We start from the raw sequence: 20,049 nt of genomic DNA on the forward strand, positions 1-20,049 counted from the left end.
CCCCCGCCGCGTCGCTTCCTGGGCCGGGCCGGGCCGGGCCCCGGCGGGATCGGAGCGTCACTTCCTCCGCTGGGCCCGGGCCCGGCCCCGCCGTGAACCCCCCGCGCCCGCCCCGCTCCGTGGAGCCCCAGGGGCTCCCGGGACGTTCGGGGGAGCAGAGCCGCCCCCGGGGCAGCGGCAGGGCAGGGACGGGGCGAAGGTCGCGGGCTCGGAGGCTCCGAGGTCGCTGCCGACCTTTAAAACTAACGCGAGGAACGCGAAAGCCGGCCGGGGTAAAGGATGGGTGAGTACCTGGCAGGCAGGAGGGGTTGTAGAGCCCGGTTCATCCATGCACCCTGTCAAAAGACATTGCTACAGCATTAATTTGCCCGTAAAAACACGCACTTTAGGTAATGGCGACTCCCCAGAGATTTGCTGATGAGCCATTTCGTGTCATCCGTTGACAAGGAAGAAATGGCAGTTTTAATTTAAGGGTTTAGGATTAGAAGGAGGAATTTTACGAGAGGTAGGGGAAAGCAGTAGCAGAGAAACTGAGTCATGCACAAATGAGAGTACACAGCAGGTACGCACACGGTAAACTTCATTTGAACTTGTTTACAAAATTGACAAAAAAATATCACCTTGTAAACTTATTCACATTTGTTGGAGCTCACAGAACTGGTTATACTGGCATGCTGAAATAAAGATTGTCAAGCCTCATCTCACCCTGGAGGACACACAAGTGAATTGACCCCTTACAGCAGCAACAAACTCAGCAAGGAACAAGATTTAAAGCTTGCATTGGGAGGGAATTTCTCCAGCAGTTTTTGTACCACCAGGGAAAGAGCTGGGTCTGATTCCTGATGCTTCCTCAAACAGGAGCATCAGCACAGGCAGTTTGGGTATAATCTGGAAGCTGTGATGAGCTTCGGGCATCACCTCACCCAGTGCAGTCAAGGGCCATCAATTGCATCAGAAATGGAAGCAGTGGAAAAAAAGATGGAATTTATCAAGTAATACTTTGTCATTTCCTGAAATTTGGGAATATTCAAAGGCCTCCAAAGAGCACAGACCCTGTTCCTAAATGGGACCATTCAGGGAAGGAGGGGGAAAGCTCAGGGGGAAATAAGATGCACAGTACGTTTTTACATAAACAAAACTTAAGCATTTCCAAAATGATCAGCAGCTTAGCCCTCTGCCATCAAATCTGAACTGCAAGACAGGAGCTTTCCCCAGCTCTAAACCACACTGCTCAACCTCAGCAACTGCAGAAGGACAAAATGGAAGTAAACTGAAAATATACTTGGACGCATTTTTTGGTAACCACTTCTGGTTTCACTCTCAGACCTCAGATTTTAGAAATGGAAGCACACAGACATCGTTATTTCTGAGATACCCACACAGTTCAGTAACAGTCAGATCAGAAATGATGAACAAGAATGACTTAAAAATAAACCAAACTTCATCAGTTGTATTCCAGGGAATGAACCAACACAATGCAGGCCTGGTCAGGAGCACCCTCCTTTGAAAACCAGGGAAGAGCTTGACTCTACCCTCAAAGGCAGGACAACTCTTGCCAAGGCTCATCTCCAGCACAGATGGGTTAACAGAGTTAACATCACTAAACCCAGGAATATTTTTGGTATAGTGTCCCCTCCCCAACCCCCTGAACAGCCCAACACTGGGGACTGCATCAAACAACATAGTCCCAATTATTAAAGCAATTACAGTTCATAGAAATCCTTCACTTTCTACACCCCAGGCTGCTTCATAAAGCACTGTAACAATTAGGAATAAAACATTACAAAGTTACCGAGACAAAAAGATGAAGTCTGATCTCTTTAGACTTTGAGGTACATTATCAGCAGTTGAGTTATCAGTCTCCAGAGTTAAAAACAGATCCACCCTGTGTGACTGAGCAGCACACCAAGGTTCTTGGAAGACAATCCCGTTATCCCTACCGGCGGTGTCCGAGGGATTCGGCTCCACCTCCCTGCTCCGACGGGGCCCCAGTGCCAGGGCTCCCTTAGCTGGGCTGAACTGAGCAAATTTGGGTGGGGGGGAACGACTGTATATAAATAATTCACAAACTGGTTTGTGCAAATTTTTTTTATTTCCACATTTATATCACAACGTGTCCACTTAAAGGACCAAATAGCAAAGTTGCTCCCTTCTGCATCCCAGGAACACAGAAGTCTAGTTACTGTACATTCACTAAGGCTCTTTGTTTTTGCAAATTGCGTTTATGATGGATATCCATAAGGCAAACAATATCTAAAGGAATGGTAACAAGTATATTTCCAGCATACAAACAGGCTTCCTTTTTCCCTCTCACAGTACAGTTACAAACTTGTAGCACCCTCATTACATTTAGATTCTAGAAAAGGTGATTTTTCTTTTTTTTTTTTTTGTCTGTTTTTTTTTGTCTTTTTGGTTTTTTTGTCTTTTTGTTTTTTACCTATAAGTTTGCAGGAAGGGAAAAGGAGGAAAAATATTTGGCTGGTGGTGGTGGGATCAAAAAAATATCATTAAACATCTAGTTTTTGCAGCATTTCTCAGAGACTGGATTTAAACTGAAACCAGACTAAAATATGTGGATGCCTATGGAATGTTGAGCTGAAGCTGGTGGCCCAGCCTGCAGTGCAACACCTGCTGTTTAAAACCCAATCTCCGTACCACATGACTCTTAAATAACGCAATCATGTTCAGAGATGTGATAGAAATAAAACTACAGTTTTTGCACATTGTCTCTCGAATATCTCACTGCCAAATAAAAACCCAAATCAAGTCAAATAAATAGATGCATATTTTGTTAAGGTAACTTCCACAATTTTTCTCTGTACCTGCCTGTATTAAGATTCCGGCATTCAGAAAGTGCTGGAAATCCTCTTCACTTCTTGGGGACTAACACTTTTTATAGCTGGCTTGCTATAGAGTTTTGAACTCAACTGATCAACCTTCGTATGCCTTCCTTTGCAATTGTTAGTAAACTGGTAGCAGCATTTCACAAAAGGAGAATTTAAAGGAACGAGCTGGAAAGGCCCAGCTCCCTCCCCCCCTCTGCTCGTGGGGCCTGTTTGTCCAGGACAGGAGGCTCTCTCCAGCTGGAAGTGGCATCGTGTCTGCCAGTTCTGCTAACTGCAGGTGTAAAAAGCGTGGTTAGCAGAACTGCTCTCAGTCTAGGCAGACGTAAGGCAGGATGTTCAATCTCCCATCATCCCCGTGTGGATCTAAGGATATGCACTGTGTCCAATCATACCAGTTACCCTGTGTGTCATAACAACCGTTCACGCCTGCCCAGTTGTGGTCACGTATTCTGTCGAGGTCATCACCCGTGACCTCTCTGGTGACCCCAGGCAAGTCTGTAGGTTTGCTGTTAGGAGCTAGAACATGAGTCTTTCTAGCCTCTTTTCTAGTGCTTTCCTCCTGCTTTAAATATTCAGACATGAAGTAGTGAGCTCCTGGAGTCTGTACTCCTGATGAAGACAGCAAGCTACTCTGTCTGTTTAAATATGACTGAATGATTTCATTTCTGGACAACTCTTTCCAGTTCGTTTGTTCAAAGGGGCTTTGCAGGTTGGGTTTTTGCTCCTGCTTTTCCGTTTCTGTCCTGTGCTGTTCGGTAAGTGCAGGGATTTCTACCTGCAAAGGATCTTTCGGTGTTAAAGGTTTTATCTGTCCTGTCATGGGATCAAAAGTGAGTTTTCTCTCTTTTAACCTCACAGGTTTCACACCCCCTTCTGTCACGTGCCCATCCAAGTTGACTGTATAGTCTCTGGGTCGGTACCTTTTCTTCTTTTTGCTATCGGACCCTGAAGCAGCATCGTCACTGTCCATTCTGGAAGTGTCCTGTGGGAAGCCCATGTGTGATTCCCCGGGGTGGGCTTTGCAGCCGGGAGCCGTGTGCTGCTGAAGTGTCCCTGCTGTGTGCCTGTGCTGGCCCTCGGGGGCTCCCTGCTGCTCCTGCCAGTGCTGAGCCGCCTCGGGGGCCGCCTGAGGAGGGAACTCCAGTCTCTTGGCTGGCATGGGAGGTGTGGATGGTTGCATCAGGGATGGCGGCGGCGATGGCACCTGTGCAGTGTCTGCGAACTGAGACCTTTGAGATGGACTGGGCATCGAATCCTTTGGTGAGTACGTGGTGTGCTGCCGAGCAAAAGTATCATGCCTAACGTTCCTGGGGCTAAAGGAGGAGCAGCGTGGGCTCTTGGGCTGGTGGGGGCCCGTGGCTTCTTCTGATTTATCATGCTGCTGAAGCACTGCAGTCTTTAGTAACGAGGAAGTGCTTGAAGGTTTTACAAGTCCTGGAGAACTGGTGTGAGGTTTTACAGCATTTACTGGGATCTTATTGTGTTTATCGTTTTCACTGAGGTCTGTCCTGCTGCTTTCGGGCCCTGCATGTAGGTTTATGTCTACAGGACTAGGAAAATTCTCAGGACTACCTCCAATTCCATTGGTTGGAGGGGGTGAAGAGTTTTGTAATACTTCATGACTAGCTTTGGAGACTTTTGGGGGAGGAGGGCCCTGATGCCCATCCCTGTGATCACCTTTCCTTTTCCTATTTCCCAGTTTCTCTGGTTTTGGAGAATTTAGTTTCTGGATATCATTCCTGCTTTTCAGTTCGCTGATGGGCTTGGCGCCAGCCACAGCAGGAAGTTGTGAGTCTGGTTTGCAGTTGTGAGCACCTCCATTCGCTGATCCCGGCGGGTTGGGCAGCCCCCTTGGCACTGGCTCGTTCTGGGTTACGGGTTCTATCAACTTCTGCCAATTCCGCAACAATTTCTTGGCACGTTTGGCAAGTTCCTCATTGGATGTCTTCTTCCTCACCTCATTGATAAGCCTCCCGAGTCTGGTTTCCTACAAAGACAGACAAGGTGTTTTACAAACACGTATCATTCCAAGCAAAATTCTCAAGGAATGCTTTTGCTTTGTAATAATGCTCACCCCTGAGAAACACCTGCTTGAAAACACTAAAGATTTAAGTGTTGAATTAATCTTTTTGGAAAGGATTAGTCCAGTGCTCCGCCACGCAACATGAAACCGGCTGTAGGTTTCAAGTCACGCTGTCTTTATTCCCTGGTAAAAGCAGGAGAGCTGGGAAAAACATCAGAAAGGAATTCTTTAATGAGAAAGAACCATAAGAATAAAGGTGCAGGTTCAGATTCAAGGGGAAATGCAGCACCCAAAGATGTGTCTTTATCACAAGGGAAGTATAAGATCTGCAGAGAGAGACGAGGAAAGAATTCCAGGATCTTTGCCTGTCACAGTAACTCGTTAACAATAAAAATCTCCATTTGACAAACCTGACTACCAGGTGTGAGTTGTGTCCTACCTTTTTCCTCCACCTCTCTCCTCCCCCTTCACTCCCCAGCCTTGTGGAAACATATGAAAAAGCCATTTAAACAACATTCCCAGGGTGTCCCAAGGTGGTTTCATGAGCGGAAGGAAATGTTTGATTGTTCCCAAAGCACATTAGAAAACAAAGAACTGTTCCACAAGTCAGATTTCTTAAGAAAAGTACTTCAAAGGAGAACACAGACCACACTGTGAGAGAAATATGCAACCTCTTGTGATAGATATGATGAAATACAGGTGGAGTTGTAATTAAGCAACAGTTAAAAGCAAGAACACCGCTAATTTCAATACAAAGAGTGAAAAAGACATATATAATTCAGCCATAAAACTTCTCTGGACTGTTTCTACAAGTGGCCAGTGAGAATTCAGCTCTCCCTACACCTGACCTCACCACAAATATCAGGCCTTGAAACCTGTTTAACTGAATTTAAGATTCATTTTATAGACCCAGAACAACTCTATTCCTATTTTAGATTTTAGGTGCTTGGTCACCAAACATCTACAAAGGTGACCGGAACTGCAGGGTGACATTGCTGAGTGCAACAGAATTAATCAGTGGCAAGTGATGATTAATGTAGTGCCCTGCACAAACAGGAACTGTGCTGCCCAGAATACTGATCTGGGCCCAGAAAGGATCCCTGTGTTCACCGAGATGTCGGAAGCAGCACGAGAGAGACAAAATAATATCTTAATTGTGAATCCTTTGCAATCCATCTATTGTTTCCAGAAAAGCTCCAATGGAAATTAGAAAGGCAGGAAAAAGTCCTTTCATACACATAAAAAAAAATCATGTTCAGAGGGTGACATACCTCAAGTGCCTCTTTGGTAATGGGATATTTCTCCAGGCTGGAGATCACTTCCAGCACTGCCACCATGTTATGGATCTGCAACAAGGAAGACAAAGTCACTTCATGTTTCATGTACTGGTCTTAGTTAACAAATGTAATTTAAGACCTTCCACTTTATAATTGCTGGAAGCATTAATCACAAACTGCTATCAGACTGTCTGGCTTTAGGGAGCTGATTGTTCAAGAAAATAGGGACAAGGACACTTTTACTGACCTAGTTGGAAAGTGCAGGAGCTGTAACAAACACACTCTTATGTAAAACCCAAGGAAACAGTGGCAATAAAACCGCTGTGACTGAGAAACAAAGTTTTGAGACCCCTCTGCAATTGTGCACAGCCTGAGGGGAAACAAGTGCCAAGTGGAGCAGGAGCAGCAGCTGGTGCAGTCGGAAATGTGGAGTTTAATCCTTCAGGCCCCACTGCAGAGTTCCCCAAGTCGCTGCTCTGCGCCTTCATTGCCAGTATCACTTCCTGCACTGCACACAGGAGCCTGCAGGTCCCTCCTGGGGCCGGGGCTGTGCCCAGCAGGTGTCCCCAGACCATCAGCCCCAGCCTCAGCTCCTCTGGCCACTCCACCACCCCTTGCTGGGGCTGTACTTGGAGAGGAGGAACTGCACAGATCCCCATCCGTTCAAAAAGTGAGGGTCAGGTTTTCTGATGGGCTGCACTGCACCCCCAGCACAGCAGGACATCCTGCACATCCTCAGCACACATGTGATTTTAATGCTTTCCAGGAGAAACCACACACTACACGTTTTAGGAGCTTGGTTTAGGGGTAAACCAAGCTGGGTTGGACTCATTAATCTTGGAGAGCTTTTCCAACCCAAATGAGTTTATGATCCCACACAGAGATCCCTGTTTCCATTACCTGATGTTAAAAGCACTGAAACCTGGAATCTAATTCACCTTTGGAGATAGATTTAAAAGATAAGCAAAGGAAAACTTGAATCACAGTCTCATTTATTGCTTAATTGCATTTGTGACTCAACTGGATGTGAAGTGCATGTGAGAAAAATCTCTCAACAAGAACTTCTGCAGGAATCCCACAGCATCCTGAAACCTCATCAGAAGCATCATCATCATCATCACCAAGCCCTCACCATCACATCTCTGCCCACCAGGCCATCATCATCACCATCACATCTCTGCCCTCCCAGCCACGCTCCCCTGCATGACCCCTCCTCTTAAAAACACTGACTTGTGTAAGAATTGGCTTTACCAAGTCGCTTCTACCTCTCCACTAAGATACCACAGGAGCAGCAGGAGCTGAAGTCTCTTTCCTTCAGGAAACCTTGGGCTCAGACCATGTTTTGTCCATCCCTGCAGGACTGTTTAGTGCTGGAGATACCTGGGTAACGCTGGCAGTGATAAAACACTTGCCCTGATTTTTTTATTCACTTTTATCAAACTTATGTTTACAGTCCATGCAGGCTTTGAATGATTCTAACTCCTATAGGGTGTAAAACCAGCTCCAGGCCAAAGATGAATTAATTTGTCCCGATTATTTCTTCACTCTGCATATATTTAAAGCCCTACCATGAGGTCAGGCCTGGTAAAACTCTGCTTAACCTTTAGAGCAGCAAGAGCACCTATTCTGACATATTTTAGTTCTTATTATTTCACTTCAGTGCACTGACTTGCATCCATGTTTCAACCCTTGCCCTGCCCTCTGTGCCCAGGAAGGAAAGTTTAGCACCACAGTTTAAACAAAACTGCTGTTGGTTTTAAACAACACCAGGGTTGATTTTTTCAGTTTTCAGACCCAGACCCTTAGAAGAATTAAAGCTCGATTCTGGGAGTTTCCAGACAAATATTTTTAAACTTGCAAAACACGATACTCTCCTTCCCAACACATATTTTAGATGATGAATTACCAGGGTGAAAAAGGCTCTGTTGCACACACCATTAACTGGTACAATTATTTTTGCAGTTACTGGTAATCCCCAAATATTCATTATCTAAATGAAGAACTGATGCCAAAAAAAGGGTCATTGGCCTATCAGAAAGTCAAGATGGGGAAAGTGATATGTTCATGTGCACACACACCTACAGAAAGGTGAAACTGGTCAGGGAATTTCCAGTCCCAGCTTTGCCTTTGTTCAATAGCCCCAAACACACAGCAGTGCATGCCCCAAATGCTGAAGCACCCCCCAGGTCTACACCAGGCTGTGACTCCCCTCCCTGCCCTGGGGGACACGTGGTGCCAATTAAGGACAGTGAAAGTGGCCTTGCACCCTCAGCTCCTGCTGGAACACAAACCACCCATTTTGGATTCCTCACACATTTGTATCCAATTGAGAACGTGCTGTCACAGAGCAACTGCTGAGCAGAGCACGAACATCTCACACTCCAGACAACTGCCAGCAGCTCCTCTCATTTTCCCTTTTTTTTTTTGACCTGTAGGGAAGTTTGATTCTTTGAAAATAAATACATAAAATGTTCAAACACATTCAACAACTTCTGCCTCCTTCCCCTTGTGTAGTTTTCTCAGAATGTTTCATCCAAAGTGCAATAAAGAGAATCTTACAGTAAAAATCATATTTGCCTATTTTAAAATAACACAGACTATGAAATTTCTTGTAGTGCAGTTAAACAGTGATGGAAACCAGAAAACCTCCCAAGTATCACGTATTCCATGAGAAGACACCCACAGGGATAACAGCAGCACGCCCATCCTGCACACCAGTATCTTCACCTTAAACCAACTGTTACAATAAAATTCATACATTGTCACATAACCAGAGTGACATTCATGTTACAGAACCTGCCAGGACACCACCCTGCTTTGAGCAGCTCCAGGAATGATAATTTACTAACACAAAAGCTGCTGAAGATGCTCACTGGGAGCAGAACAGACAGGTGAAGTGCCACAGTGCAGAGCAGGACAGGGAGTTCAGCAGCCCTGTTCCCTCTGGACACTGAGCAGGGCTGTAACTGCCTCAGCAATTTGCATTTCAGTTTCTATGTGCTCACACTGCAGCCCCTCAATACCCCCTAAAACAACTTCCAGGACCCCCATTTAGGAGCTTGCAGCAAACAGCTCAAAATAATTGATAAGTCATTTCCAAATCCTCCCGTGCTGCTCCCCTGTTGAGAGGGCTGACTGGCACAGACTAATTCGCTCCAAAGTTTACTGGAGAACATCTGCTTTGAGTCATCCACGATAATCCTTTCCAGCCAATCCTAATGACAGCCACGGAAAACAAATCTTATTTATTCCATGCAAGGATCCTTAAGTCATCGAGCCATGCTCTGGAGTTTACTATTGCTAAGATCTTTTCCAAGTTAAGCACTGCATGTTTTTACTCCAGACTCAGACAAAAGCAGGGGTTTCTGAACTCTCAGGAAAAGATCAAGAAGCTTAATTTTATTTTCTTAACTGCCATCTTAATCTTATTTCAGCATTTATAAGCCAAGACCAAGTCAGTGACTAATTTCAGGGTGCTACACAGCAGTTTAAAGGGATTTTGGGCAAGGCTGAGGTGCAATTGTTCTCTCACACCTCCACTTCCACCTCTGCCTTCCCAGGAAATCTGAAAGCAGCAGCAAGCTCAGCATCCATTCAAGCTCTACCACCATTTCCAGGTGCTGGGATGTGTTTTCTATGGGACCAGCACACTCCATGGGATGCTCTGATTCTCTTCCTTCCCTTACACACCAGCCCAGACCCCAAACACAATGTGAGCACCCCCAGAAATCCTCCCTGTCCTCCCAGGGACTGCCTGGATACACAGCACAGCCTGCATTCTCTCACTGCAGCCTGAAAAACAAATGTTACAGAAACTTTCTATTGCAGACACTCAGATAAAGCAATGATTTTCTTTTTTTAATATTTCACAGATCTTTGCATGCATGACTAGACCATGATAAACGACAAACCGGACCTGAGTGTCCTGGAATAGGAGAAGGAGCAGCATTTTCTGTGTAACATGAAAAACTCAATGCACATTTCCAAAAAAACCTTGCAGTAAAAGTGCTCAGGTAGATACCTGTGTTTCTGGTAGCAAGGTTCTTTCCAACCACAAAGTTCAGGCTAACAGTGCTAAAAGGCATCAGTTGATACAGTAACATCATCGTTCTGGGTCATATCAGTGCCTTCACAAGTGTCTAAGGGATACTTAAACTTGGCCTGGAGTCACCCATAACTGACAATCCTCTAAAACCAAAGTGTAACACCATCATCCTCTTGAAATCACAGCTGACAACAATCACAGCCTGACTCCACCGTGGGCATGGTGAACAGAGCACACAGGTATCAATCACAACATTTGGAGAGAATGTATTTGCCATCATACTGAACCACTTCATCAGAATATCCATAAATACTCAACATTTTGATGGTTTCAGAGAAAGTATTTCTGTAACAATGTCCCACCTGTAGCACCAAAGCAGTGTGACAGAAGCAAGCAGAGAAGTGCAGACACTGTGGGAGACTGAACAGGTCTTTTTTCTTCCCACAAACACAAATCCAGGTGTCTATTGCCAAGCTGGAGGTTTCTGGTGGCAGTCAATTCCAGCAGTAGGGTCCAGACATTAGTCCACAAGAGCATTTGTACATTTTCTTATCTTCCCCCTGCTCCAGGGCCGTGTATCTCCTCAGGGAATGCAGGAAAATGTTGAAGAAAATCCCAGGTTCAAGTCAATATTGCTGGAGAGGCCAGGGAGGCAGAGCTGTTTCCCAAGAGATGCAGTGCCTGCTCCAGGAGTGATGGCATCGCTGGTGTTCCTCCTCCTGGAGCTCTCAGTGTCACCTGCAGCCCAACACCAGCTCCTGCCCCACACCAGGCTCCCCCCTCAGTGTCACATCTTGCCCCAAATCTGCTTTTGTACAAAAGCTACTTTGCTGCACAATAATCCAAAATATGGAATAAGAAGTGAGGAGAGAAAAGTTGCTGTTCACAGGAGGCTTTATTTAAACGTGACAACAGAAATACAGCGGTGCAGAGTTTATTTAGCACTTTGTGTAGGAACTATGAGACTCCAGACACTGACAATACACACCACCAACAGAAAATTGTAATGTCACTTGTTCAAAGGTACAGACCAAACACACCAAGTTAGAATTCAGGTTACAACCTGCTGGTATTTAGTTCAGTTCCCTTGCAGCTGATCTATTAACAGTTCCCCCTAGCCCCAATGTGACACGATGTTGTCTAAAGATAGGGAACACGAGATACTATTCACAGACACAACATACCAAAAAGATGACCATGCACTACTTTGCTCACATTATTGAAAACGTCTGAAAGTCAGTTTGCCAAGCAAAGGTCCAATATTAACCAGTACACAAAAGATATTCTTAAAGGTGGAGGCCAGTTTTCTAATAGCATTTAGTAAAACAGATCTTTAAACATGAAGGAATCAATTATTTGGGTTGAAAGTCATTCACTGGGAGAATCTTCTATATAAGACAGAGAAATTTCTATGGAGATCATGCTTTGAAAACTGATCAGAAATTTGTGGTGCAAAACAAGGAGTATAAGAAATGCTCCTTGAGTACCAAGAACAGTCCAAAGAGTGACCAGGCACAGGAAGCATTATCTGCACTTAAAACTCACAGCTCTGCTTTAAAGAGTCAAACCAATCTGCATATATTTTATTTGTACTTAGGCTTTATTTTATGGCAAAGTAACATCATCCACATACCTTCCTGTATATATTTTACAAAGCCAGGTTCATCAAACCACAGTAAGGTCAGATTGCAATAAAATTCCGCAGTGCGAAGAAACCGGCGGACCTGAAATATTTCCCCTGCTCCCTCCTGGCAGTGACCACGCACATCCCTGAGCTGGGCAGACACCACAGCAGCCAAGAGAACGAGAGGAGCTTGCCAGCACAAAGCACAGTTTGCCCTGGCACTCACAAAGGGTCCCCAGACACAAATCCACAGCAGCTGAGAGTGCCATGAACGCTCCAGCTCTTCTCTGCATGGCCCATTCCCAGAGAGGCACCCAAGACCCCTGGCACAGCAGGAACAGACTCCAGGCTGGGCCAAGGCAGGGGAAACCATCCAAAAGGAACATCCACTGGAGGAGGATGGTACAAGAGGCAGTAAAACACAACCTATGAAGACAAGACACACCCCCAGTTCCCTGCGCTACAGGAAAAGCTCTTAAAGGCAAACAGAAAACAGCAACAGTGGAACACTTTTCTCCATTCACGTTTATTAGCCAATAACTGGAAGACATTTTTGTTACTACAGAGAGAAATACCTGTCTGTCAACTTCAACAGTTACTAAACATTTTGTATAACACCATAAAGAATCGTGTCTGTAGTGCCAACCCTGAGCTGCAGACGTTCAGAGAAGACTCACTGCAATATGACCCCCTGACTTCTTTTTCCACAACAAACCCACCCCACCAGACTGTGAAGCTGGATAAATAAAAATTCATGAACACAACCCCAGGCAGCCACTGCCACTCTTGGTGGCATCTACCACAGCACACTGCAAGCAAGATCATTTAGTGTTGCTTTCCACTGAATCCCAAACTGTAAGGAATGGCAGAGGAACCAAATTCAGCTGGAATTACATCTTCATCTCAAGGTGCAACAGAGCAAGAAGAACATACACAAAGAGGAGGTCAGTGGATAGCAGTGATAAGAGGTTTTGAAAACATGGTTAATAACATAAAGTTGAAGTTTTCATTTCCCACAGTATTGAAGAAATAGGAAAGAGACACATAAAGCTTGAAATAAACCTTCCTATGTGTTATTAGTCATAATAAAGAAAATGTTAATCAACTGTTTCCATGCTCACGTATGGATGCTAAATATGAGCAAAAAGCAGGGAGCACAGTGCTTGTGGAAAAGCAGGCCACGCAACTTTCTCAGTCTCACCTGAGAAAGCAGCCTGGGAATTCATAAGGAGGAATTAAAACAATCCTCAGAGATAGAAGAAGACAGCCTTGCAGGTGCTGTTTGTCAGATTCTTGTTTTCTTGCAAGAGAAGGTCGGGGGGTGGTGTACCCCACTGACCAATGATGGTGATGTGTTAGTTCAGTGACCAATAAGAGTTTTACCTTTCTGCACTTTTGTGTATTGGTCTATAAAAGAAGATCTGAGGTAACAAACTTTACACTCTCCTGTTCAACTCACAAGAGAGTCTGTGTCGTTCTTAGCCGTTCCTAATCTAGAGCGACACTCACGGGCCTAATGTGCAACAAGACAAACACTGATTCCATATAGAAATAACCAGTGAGCTACCAGGGCACTCAAATAACCTCTCCATGGTCTTCAGAGCCTGTGGAGGTTTAAGAACAGATTAGACAAGCCCAGAGGAGCTGTTTCATGAAGGTGATGGATCACATGAAGTCCCTTCCAGCCATGTCCCTACACCTAGGGAACAGACACTGAAGCAGAAGGAGCACAAACACATTGAAACACCCATTCCCATCTACTCAAAGCAGCAAATCAGAACTGTCCTCTCAAAAAGATCCATACAGATAACTCTACGAAACAGCTTGTACTGTAAAGGACCTAAAAATTCAACACTTCCAACCTTACTGTCCCAGCACAGTGCTCTGTGTGATCCCAAAAATCCCAAAAGAAAAGCCCAAAGTTTCTCTCCCCACTCAGGCTCTACAGTTGTTCCCTGTCACCATTTCAGCCACCTCAGACTCACCCTCACAACCCCTCAATCCCTGCACTGGAGCTAAGCACACCCAACTATGATATATGTTCCTTGTCTATAGGATAACCATTTCTCCTCCTCTTCCCCCTGCACAGAAACTTCACCCAGTCAAATATTGGTAGTTATATCTTTTATAAGCCATGAACTGAAGTCCAAAATTATTGCTTCAAAATTTAGAGAGCCATAAAAATGAGGTTGCTCTGCAAGCAAAGTCACGGGGACAACTGGTCCTACTTCAATGAGACAGAAATGCAGTTGGATGATTATTGAGGCAGAATAATACAGAATATATAGAAAATCCAGCCTTAAAATGTACCTCTTCTGATTCATCATGATCTTGGTGCTTTCTGCTGAAGAACTCACCTGAACTCACTGCTGGTACCTCTCTGGGTTAAGGTAAGAGCACAGTGAGGTACCACAGGAGCCCTAAGGCATCGCTTGGACAGAACCATCCTGTGACCACCTGCTCCATCTTCATCCACTCAACAGAACTGGTGAGCATTTAAAATCATGCAATGTGAATTTAAGGACTTGATGAGAAGGGGTCCAGACATTTGTGAAGTTCTTAAATATTATTTTACTCATCCCTTAAAGTATCTACCCAGAGATGTTAAGACACAGCAGTTTCTATCTGAATGCAATTCAGAAAGGCCTTGCTAATGTTCCCACAATACACAATTTTCACTTTTTTAAAAGAGTAAAACCATTTATCACCATACTGGTGTACTTTAAATGCAGCAGGCTAACTTTTCTCAAATTTCTAGGGAAGTTTCACAGCTGATTCCTTAAATGATAGACGAGGCTGAGGCGAATACAATGTTGAATTCTTTCTGGAATGTATTAATTCATCACACTGAAGTGCAACATGCTCATGTGACTGCTCAAGAGAATTTAGGCATGGTGTGCTTGTTCACAAAACCTGAGAAAAATAGTGTTAGGAACTGGGAAAGTTTATGGGGAAGTCACTGTATCCTTTCAACAACTGTTAGCAATAGTGAATTCTTGTCAGCACATACCATAAACAAGTTTTATGGACATGGAAAAAAACGAAATCAATTTACACATCTCCTAGAATTACTGCTCTCCAAATTCTAGATTAAACGCTGCTGCCAGTCACCCATTTCCAAATACCTCTATTCTCTGAAGGCTGTGTCACCTCAGGACAATGTCACCTGTCAGGAAAGCAAAGCCCCCCCAGTAATCCCTGGAGAATGTTTGGCCATTCCAGCCAGTGGCACAATCCTTAGCAGCTCCTTGGAAACAAAATGCCTTCTCTACCTTTGTCTGGGAAAAAAAAAAAAAAGTCTTCCCTGGAGGAAGATGAGCATGGAGCCTTCTCAGTTCAGGGTTTGTAAAAGCCACTCCAGAGGCAACTGCTCAGTGTGGTCATGGCAGGACCAAGGAACCCAGTACCCATCTGCATTTTGTTAATATTTAAACACAGAATTGTGGAATCTCAGACTGGTTTGGATTGAAAATAACCTTAAAGCCCACCTCATTCCATGCCCCTGACACAGGCAGGAACACCTTCCACTATCCCAGGTTGGTCCAACCTGGCCTTGAACACTTCCAGGGATGGGGCAGAACATTCATGAAGCTCCAGCCTGGTCTGGTTATTTCTAATCTAGCGGCAAAAAACTTCTCCATTTCTACTTCAGAAAGCCCCAGTGAGGCTTAAGCCCCTTGGCAGCCTGTCTTGAAAAGTCTAGCAAAGAGAATATAAAGTCAAAACACAAAAGCTCCTATTTTGACAGAAAACTCTTCCTCACAAGACAACAGACACTGAGGTTTCCAGGATGCAGCCAGGCTCGTGAGCAGTGTGCTCAGCCCATGAGCTGCAGGCACCCACTTTCACAAAGAAACCTGAAACATCACCTCTTGTAACTTCTCCTCCACCTCACCGTGCTCAATTCTATTCAAGAATAAAGTGTGAATTCTCCAAGTATTAAATTATTGGGGTTTTTTTCCTGGAACTTTCAGGATGACAAGTTATATACAGACATTCCCTGTCCTTTCCTGCTGCAGTTAATTTACAGAGCACAAGAAGTGTTATGTACTGACCTGCTCAGAAAGTGATGCCTTGAGTTACAGACATTCATAGCTGTGCTGTTTGCTCACCAAAGACAATTTATGACTGTGCATCACCACCCTTAGAAAACACCATGTTCCTCTACCTTCCACAGCTCTACACTCCTTAAAAAAAAAATCAAACCATCCAGACCTGTACTATAACTGTGATACTCGGCAAGCTGATCCTGCATGGAAACTATGTGAGAAAGCAGCTCCACAGAAGCGCTGGCTGTCACTCTGAGACAAGACTTCCACCTCTGCACAGTCATCTCCACAGCACAAAGTTTGAAAACACGCCCAGCTGAGCGTGTCCCTGAATCCCTTGGATGCAGGATCCCTCCTCCCCAGCTGCTGGGTTAGAAATCACTCTGTTCACTAAAACAGAACTAATTATGTTTTACTTCCAGTGACTCCTCAGCAGAAATTGCTAGCACTGTTTGGACATGCTGAAAATTGTACACTTTGATATTAACAATCAGACTTGGGCACACACTGCTGCCCTGTGAAAGCTGTACCCCTGAAAACACCAATTCGCTGCCGAGTTTTAGCAGATTGCACCTCAAATTAAAGCAATTTGCTGACACTTAAATATTATTTCAAACACCAAAAGCATGAATTACCCACAGAAAGAGTAATTTAGCTGTTAGAACACTGAATAAACAAACTTACATTTACATTAAACTGAATTTGAGGTACTTACTTACCTTTACCTTAAATTATTTCTTTAAAGACCAAGTGTAAAAGTGAGGCCACATCCTACCACATTATACAGACCGAAGGAAGTATATTTGGAGTTATCACCAAGCACATAACTGGTGAGAAGAGATAGCAGGAAAATGTTATCAGCCAAAACAGACATGTTTTTTTGTAAAAAACTACACTGACATTAATTTTAAGTCCGAGCCTAATGTATTGGAGTAACTATGTCTTAAAAGCAGTGCTTCTTGACTAACATCAAACTTCTGCAGCAGGCAGAATCGATTCCTCCTTCCCCTCTCCTGAAACTTTTGTGGCTCCTGAAAAAAAAGAAAGACTAATTGTCACCCGCAGCAGCTTCTTGAAGAAACTGGGAAAGGATCTCACAGGGAGAAAAAGCTTCAGCTGCAGTGGAGCTCCTTTGATCAGGAGCCAAAGGTGCCAGAATGACAGTGCTGTTGTGTCATGTGGCCACAGCAAAACCCCAAAGAGAGGCAACCACGCACATCTCAGCACCCCTAAACTGGGCTCACCCTCAACTTACCAGACAAAATCCCCTCAAAAAGACAAATTGGAATCCCCAGCCCAGACCCAGACTTCTGAAACACAGCCTAAGCTGAAAGTATTTCTATTTCCCAAGGCACAGGTTGGGTCCCTCTCCACGTGGGAGCTTTGGAGTGTTTTCCCTCCTGCCCCTGCTGGTGTCAGGCTGCAGTGCTGTGGCAGGAGCTGATCCAGCTGGATCCCATGCCCATACCAGCTCCAGCCCTGCCAGGATGATCTGCTCAGTTCCCTGCTCTCTTGGCTTCAAGGTGTGCCAAGGTGCACTCAAAGGCCTCACACGGGATCCAGAACATCCCCAACGGGAGCAACTCGGGAAGCACCAGCCACAGGTCCTCTGCTGCCTGGGAAGTTTGTTCCAGCACATCTCTCCTGGAAGGACCCTCACCTTGCACACCAGCTGTCTGTTCCAAGCTGTGCCTCCTGGTGACTGCCAGAGGTTATTCCCCATATTTACATTACCTACAAAAAGTTGGTTCTTCCATTGAGGAGCTGTTTCATGATTACACCAATAAAAACGTGTTAATGAGTTATTTCCCTGCACCTCTGAGCATTCAGAGTGATTTTGTTTCCCACTAAGGCCCTATGTACATGCAGATGGGTGCTTGCTGCAAAGTTTTATCATTTGGATTTAAAAAGCTCTTGAATGATCCCCTATCATGATCCAGTCTGACAATGTGAGGGGGCTCAAGCTGCTCTAGGATGGCCTGAGATGTCACCACCCCACTGTAACCTCTATTTGCCACACAATTCTCCAGCTCTGTGCCAGAACTGCCACCTCTCCGAGCCCAGGAGGAGCTGGGGCATGGAAAGGGGTCCCTGAGGAGCCCCTGTTCAGGTGAGTTCCATGGTTGGGTCAGCACAAGGGAGGGAACAAGAACAGCTGGGACATGATGGGGACATGATGGGGATCCCAGCAGCTCTCCCAGCTCCACTGGCAGCTTCAGCTGGTGTAAGCACAGGGGTTTAAGCCAAATCAATCCAATTTTTGATCATCTGGAGCACTGTCCACACAGCCCTTAGTGGAAGGTGGTGGTTTACTCTTGAGTTGCAGAGCTCTCTCATGAGTTACACCTCAGGAGCATCCTCCTGGCTGGCTGTGAAGATATTTCCCAGCAGTTTTTCCAGGACACATTCAGAGCCCCAGTATTGCTGCATGCCCACAAACACAGGGTAATTCTGGACATCGGTGAACCACACACAAGTGACAGTGACAAAAAAGGCTCTGCAAGTGAAACTTGGCCATAAGGCAGCCACTGTCACCTCAAAAAACCCAGACAGGCGTGGTGAACTTTCCTGGGTGACAACACCTCCTTGCTGCCAGGTCCCAAGGCAGCAGGGAAGCACCCAGGAAGCAGCAACATTCCACTCCTCATGGAATCACAGACTGGGCTGGGTTGGAAGGGACCTCAAAGCCCATCCCATTCCACTCCCTTGCCATGGCAGGGACACCTTCCACCATCCCAGGCTGCTCCAAGCCCCGTCCAGCCTGGCCTTGGGCACTTCCAGGGATCCAGGGGCAGCCACAGCTGCTCTGGGCACCCTGTGCCAGGGCCTCCCCACCCTCTGAGGAAGCTGTTCTTTTCTGCTTCCACACTCATTTAAACACTAAGACCCAATTCTGCTGCCAGAACTATTTGTGATGCACCAGAAGTTTTATCAAATATCAAATAAACATGAAAAACTACCTGGGAAAAGATCCATATATTGCCTTTCTTCTTCTTTAAATCCTGATCAATTCCTCTGTTCAGTTCACCACATGATCCTGCATACATAAAATGGGTGTGTGTAGCAGGAATAAGAAGTGGGTGTTATTTAAATTGTCACTGCTGCCGAAACAAACACTCAAATTAGAGCTTCAGAGCAAATGACTACTGCCATCATCACTGCAACCTGGGGAGTTTCAAGGAATTAACAACTGAAAAGCAGTTTGGCATTCCCTTTGCTTTGACCCCTCAATTCAAACTCTGATACTTCTGTTCACTCAGATTTTGTCTTAGCAGCCTCAAAGTTCAGAATGGTCTCACTGTTGCAAAGGGCACCATACAAATTAAACATTTTTAAACCTCCAGCCTCCCAACCCCTCTCAAGAAGTGACAGCCTGCACTGCCACCAAGCCAAATAAGCTTCTTCAGAAGGAAGTAGACAAGTAAAATTCAAAGCAAGGCCAAAAAACCAACTGTTCCATCACCCTCACATGGTGAATTCAAGTGAATCCAAGTGTTTGTAATAAAGAGCACGAAGAAACACAGACCTCATTTAAAGTTATTATAAAGAACCTGAATGCAATGGGACTCTCTACATCAGGCCCAAATCTTTATCTGGAACTCAGGACTGACATGATAACAACACTTTAGCCCTTGCACATCAGGAAATGCTCCCCGACCCCCCACATTTTGTCACACACCTGAGACAACCTGCTGCCTTTACACACAAAATGTGAGACTGCTCAAAACAAGATGAGCTGCAAGTGAGGAAAGGGACAAAGAGGGCAAGAGGTACAACAGGTTCTCTGCACCTCCCTCAAAACTGCTAAGCTCATTAGGGCTTGCAGAAAAGGATAAAGCTCAAGCAAGAGCCATTCCTAGTCTACTTTCGCCCACACGTAACACTTCCTGCATCCAAAGAAATCGCTGAGACCCTCAGGAAGTGAACCAGCAGCTTCCCCTGCTTTCTACATTTATATTATTACAGCAGTGCCCTGCCCCTTCTTAAGGCACAACTGGAAAGCACCTTTACCACTGGTGAGGGGGGTTTTGTCTCCAGCACCTTGGAGAAAACAGCCACGGAAGCAATCACACAACTTTTGCCATCTGGGAGATCAGCCCATGCCAATGCATCACCTAATATATTCCAACACACAGGCCAATTAATTATTAATAATTCAGGCCATGGACCACTCCTGAAGGTCTG

General features: G+C 45.2%; 1 protein-coding gene across 2 annotated transcripts; it reads right to left on the minus strand.

Annotated features, from left to right (window-relative positions):
- Positions 1-2,072: 2,072 nt before the first annotated feature.
- MED26 (mediator complex subunit 26) lies at positions 2,073-18,926 on the minus strand. Of its 2 annotated transcripts, none has more exons than XM_014259991.2 (3): positions 18,825-18,926; positions 6,141-6,215; positions 2,073-4,833 (listed from the first exon to the last, which is right to left on the minus strand). In XM_014259991.2, the coding sequence occupies exons 1-3, from the start codon at positions 18,909-18,911 to the stop codon at positions 3,154-3,156; spliced, it is 1,842 nt and encodes a 613-aa protein (XP_014115466.2). In that variant the 5' UTR covers positions 18,912-18,926; the 3' UTR covers positions 2,073-3,153. The 2 variants fall into 2 exon arrangements, with proteins under 2 accessions (XP_014115466.2, XP_014115465.1); XM_014259990.2 differs by lacking the exon at positions 18,825-18,926 and adding an exon at positions 16,584-16,671.
- Between the last annotated feature and the right edge of the window lie 1,123 nt (positions 18,927-20,049).

Source organism: Pseudopodoces humilis, chromosome 28, assembly GCF_049639895.1.
Source record: "Pseudopodoces humilis isolate 2021_Gansu_Grassland_sample_001 chromosome 28, ASM4963989v1, whole genome shotgun sequence".
NCBI lineage: Eukaryota > Metazoa > Chordata > Aves > Passeriformes > Paridae > Pseudopodoces > Pseudopodoces humilis.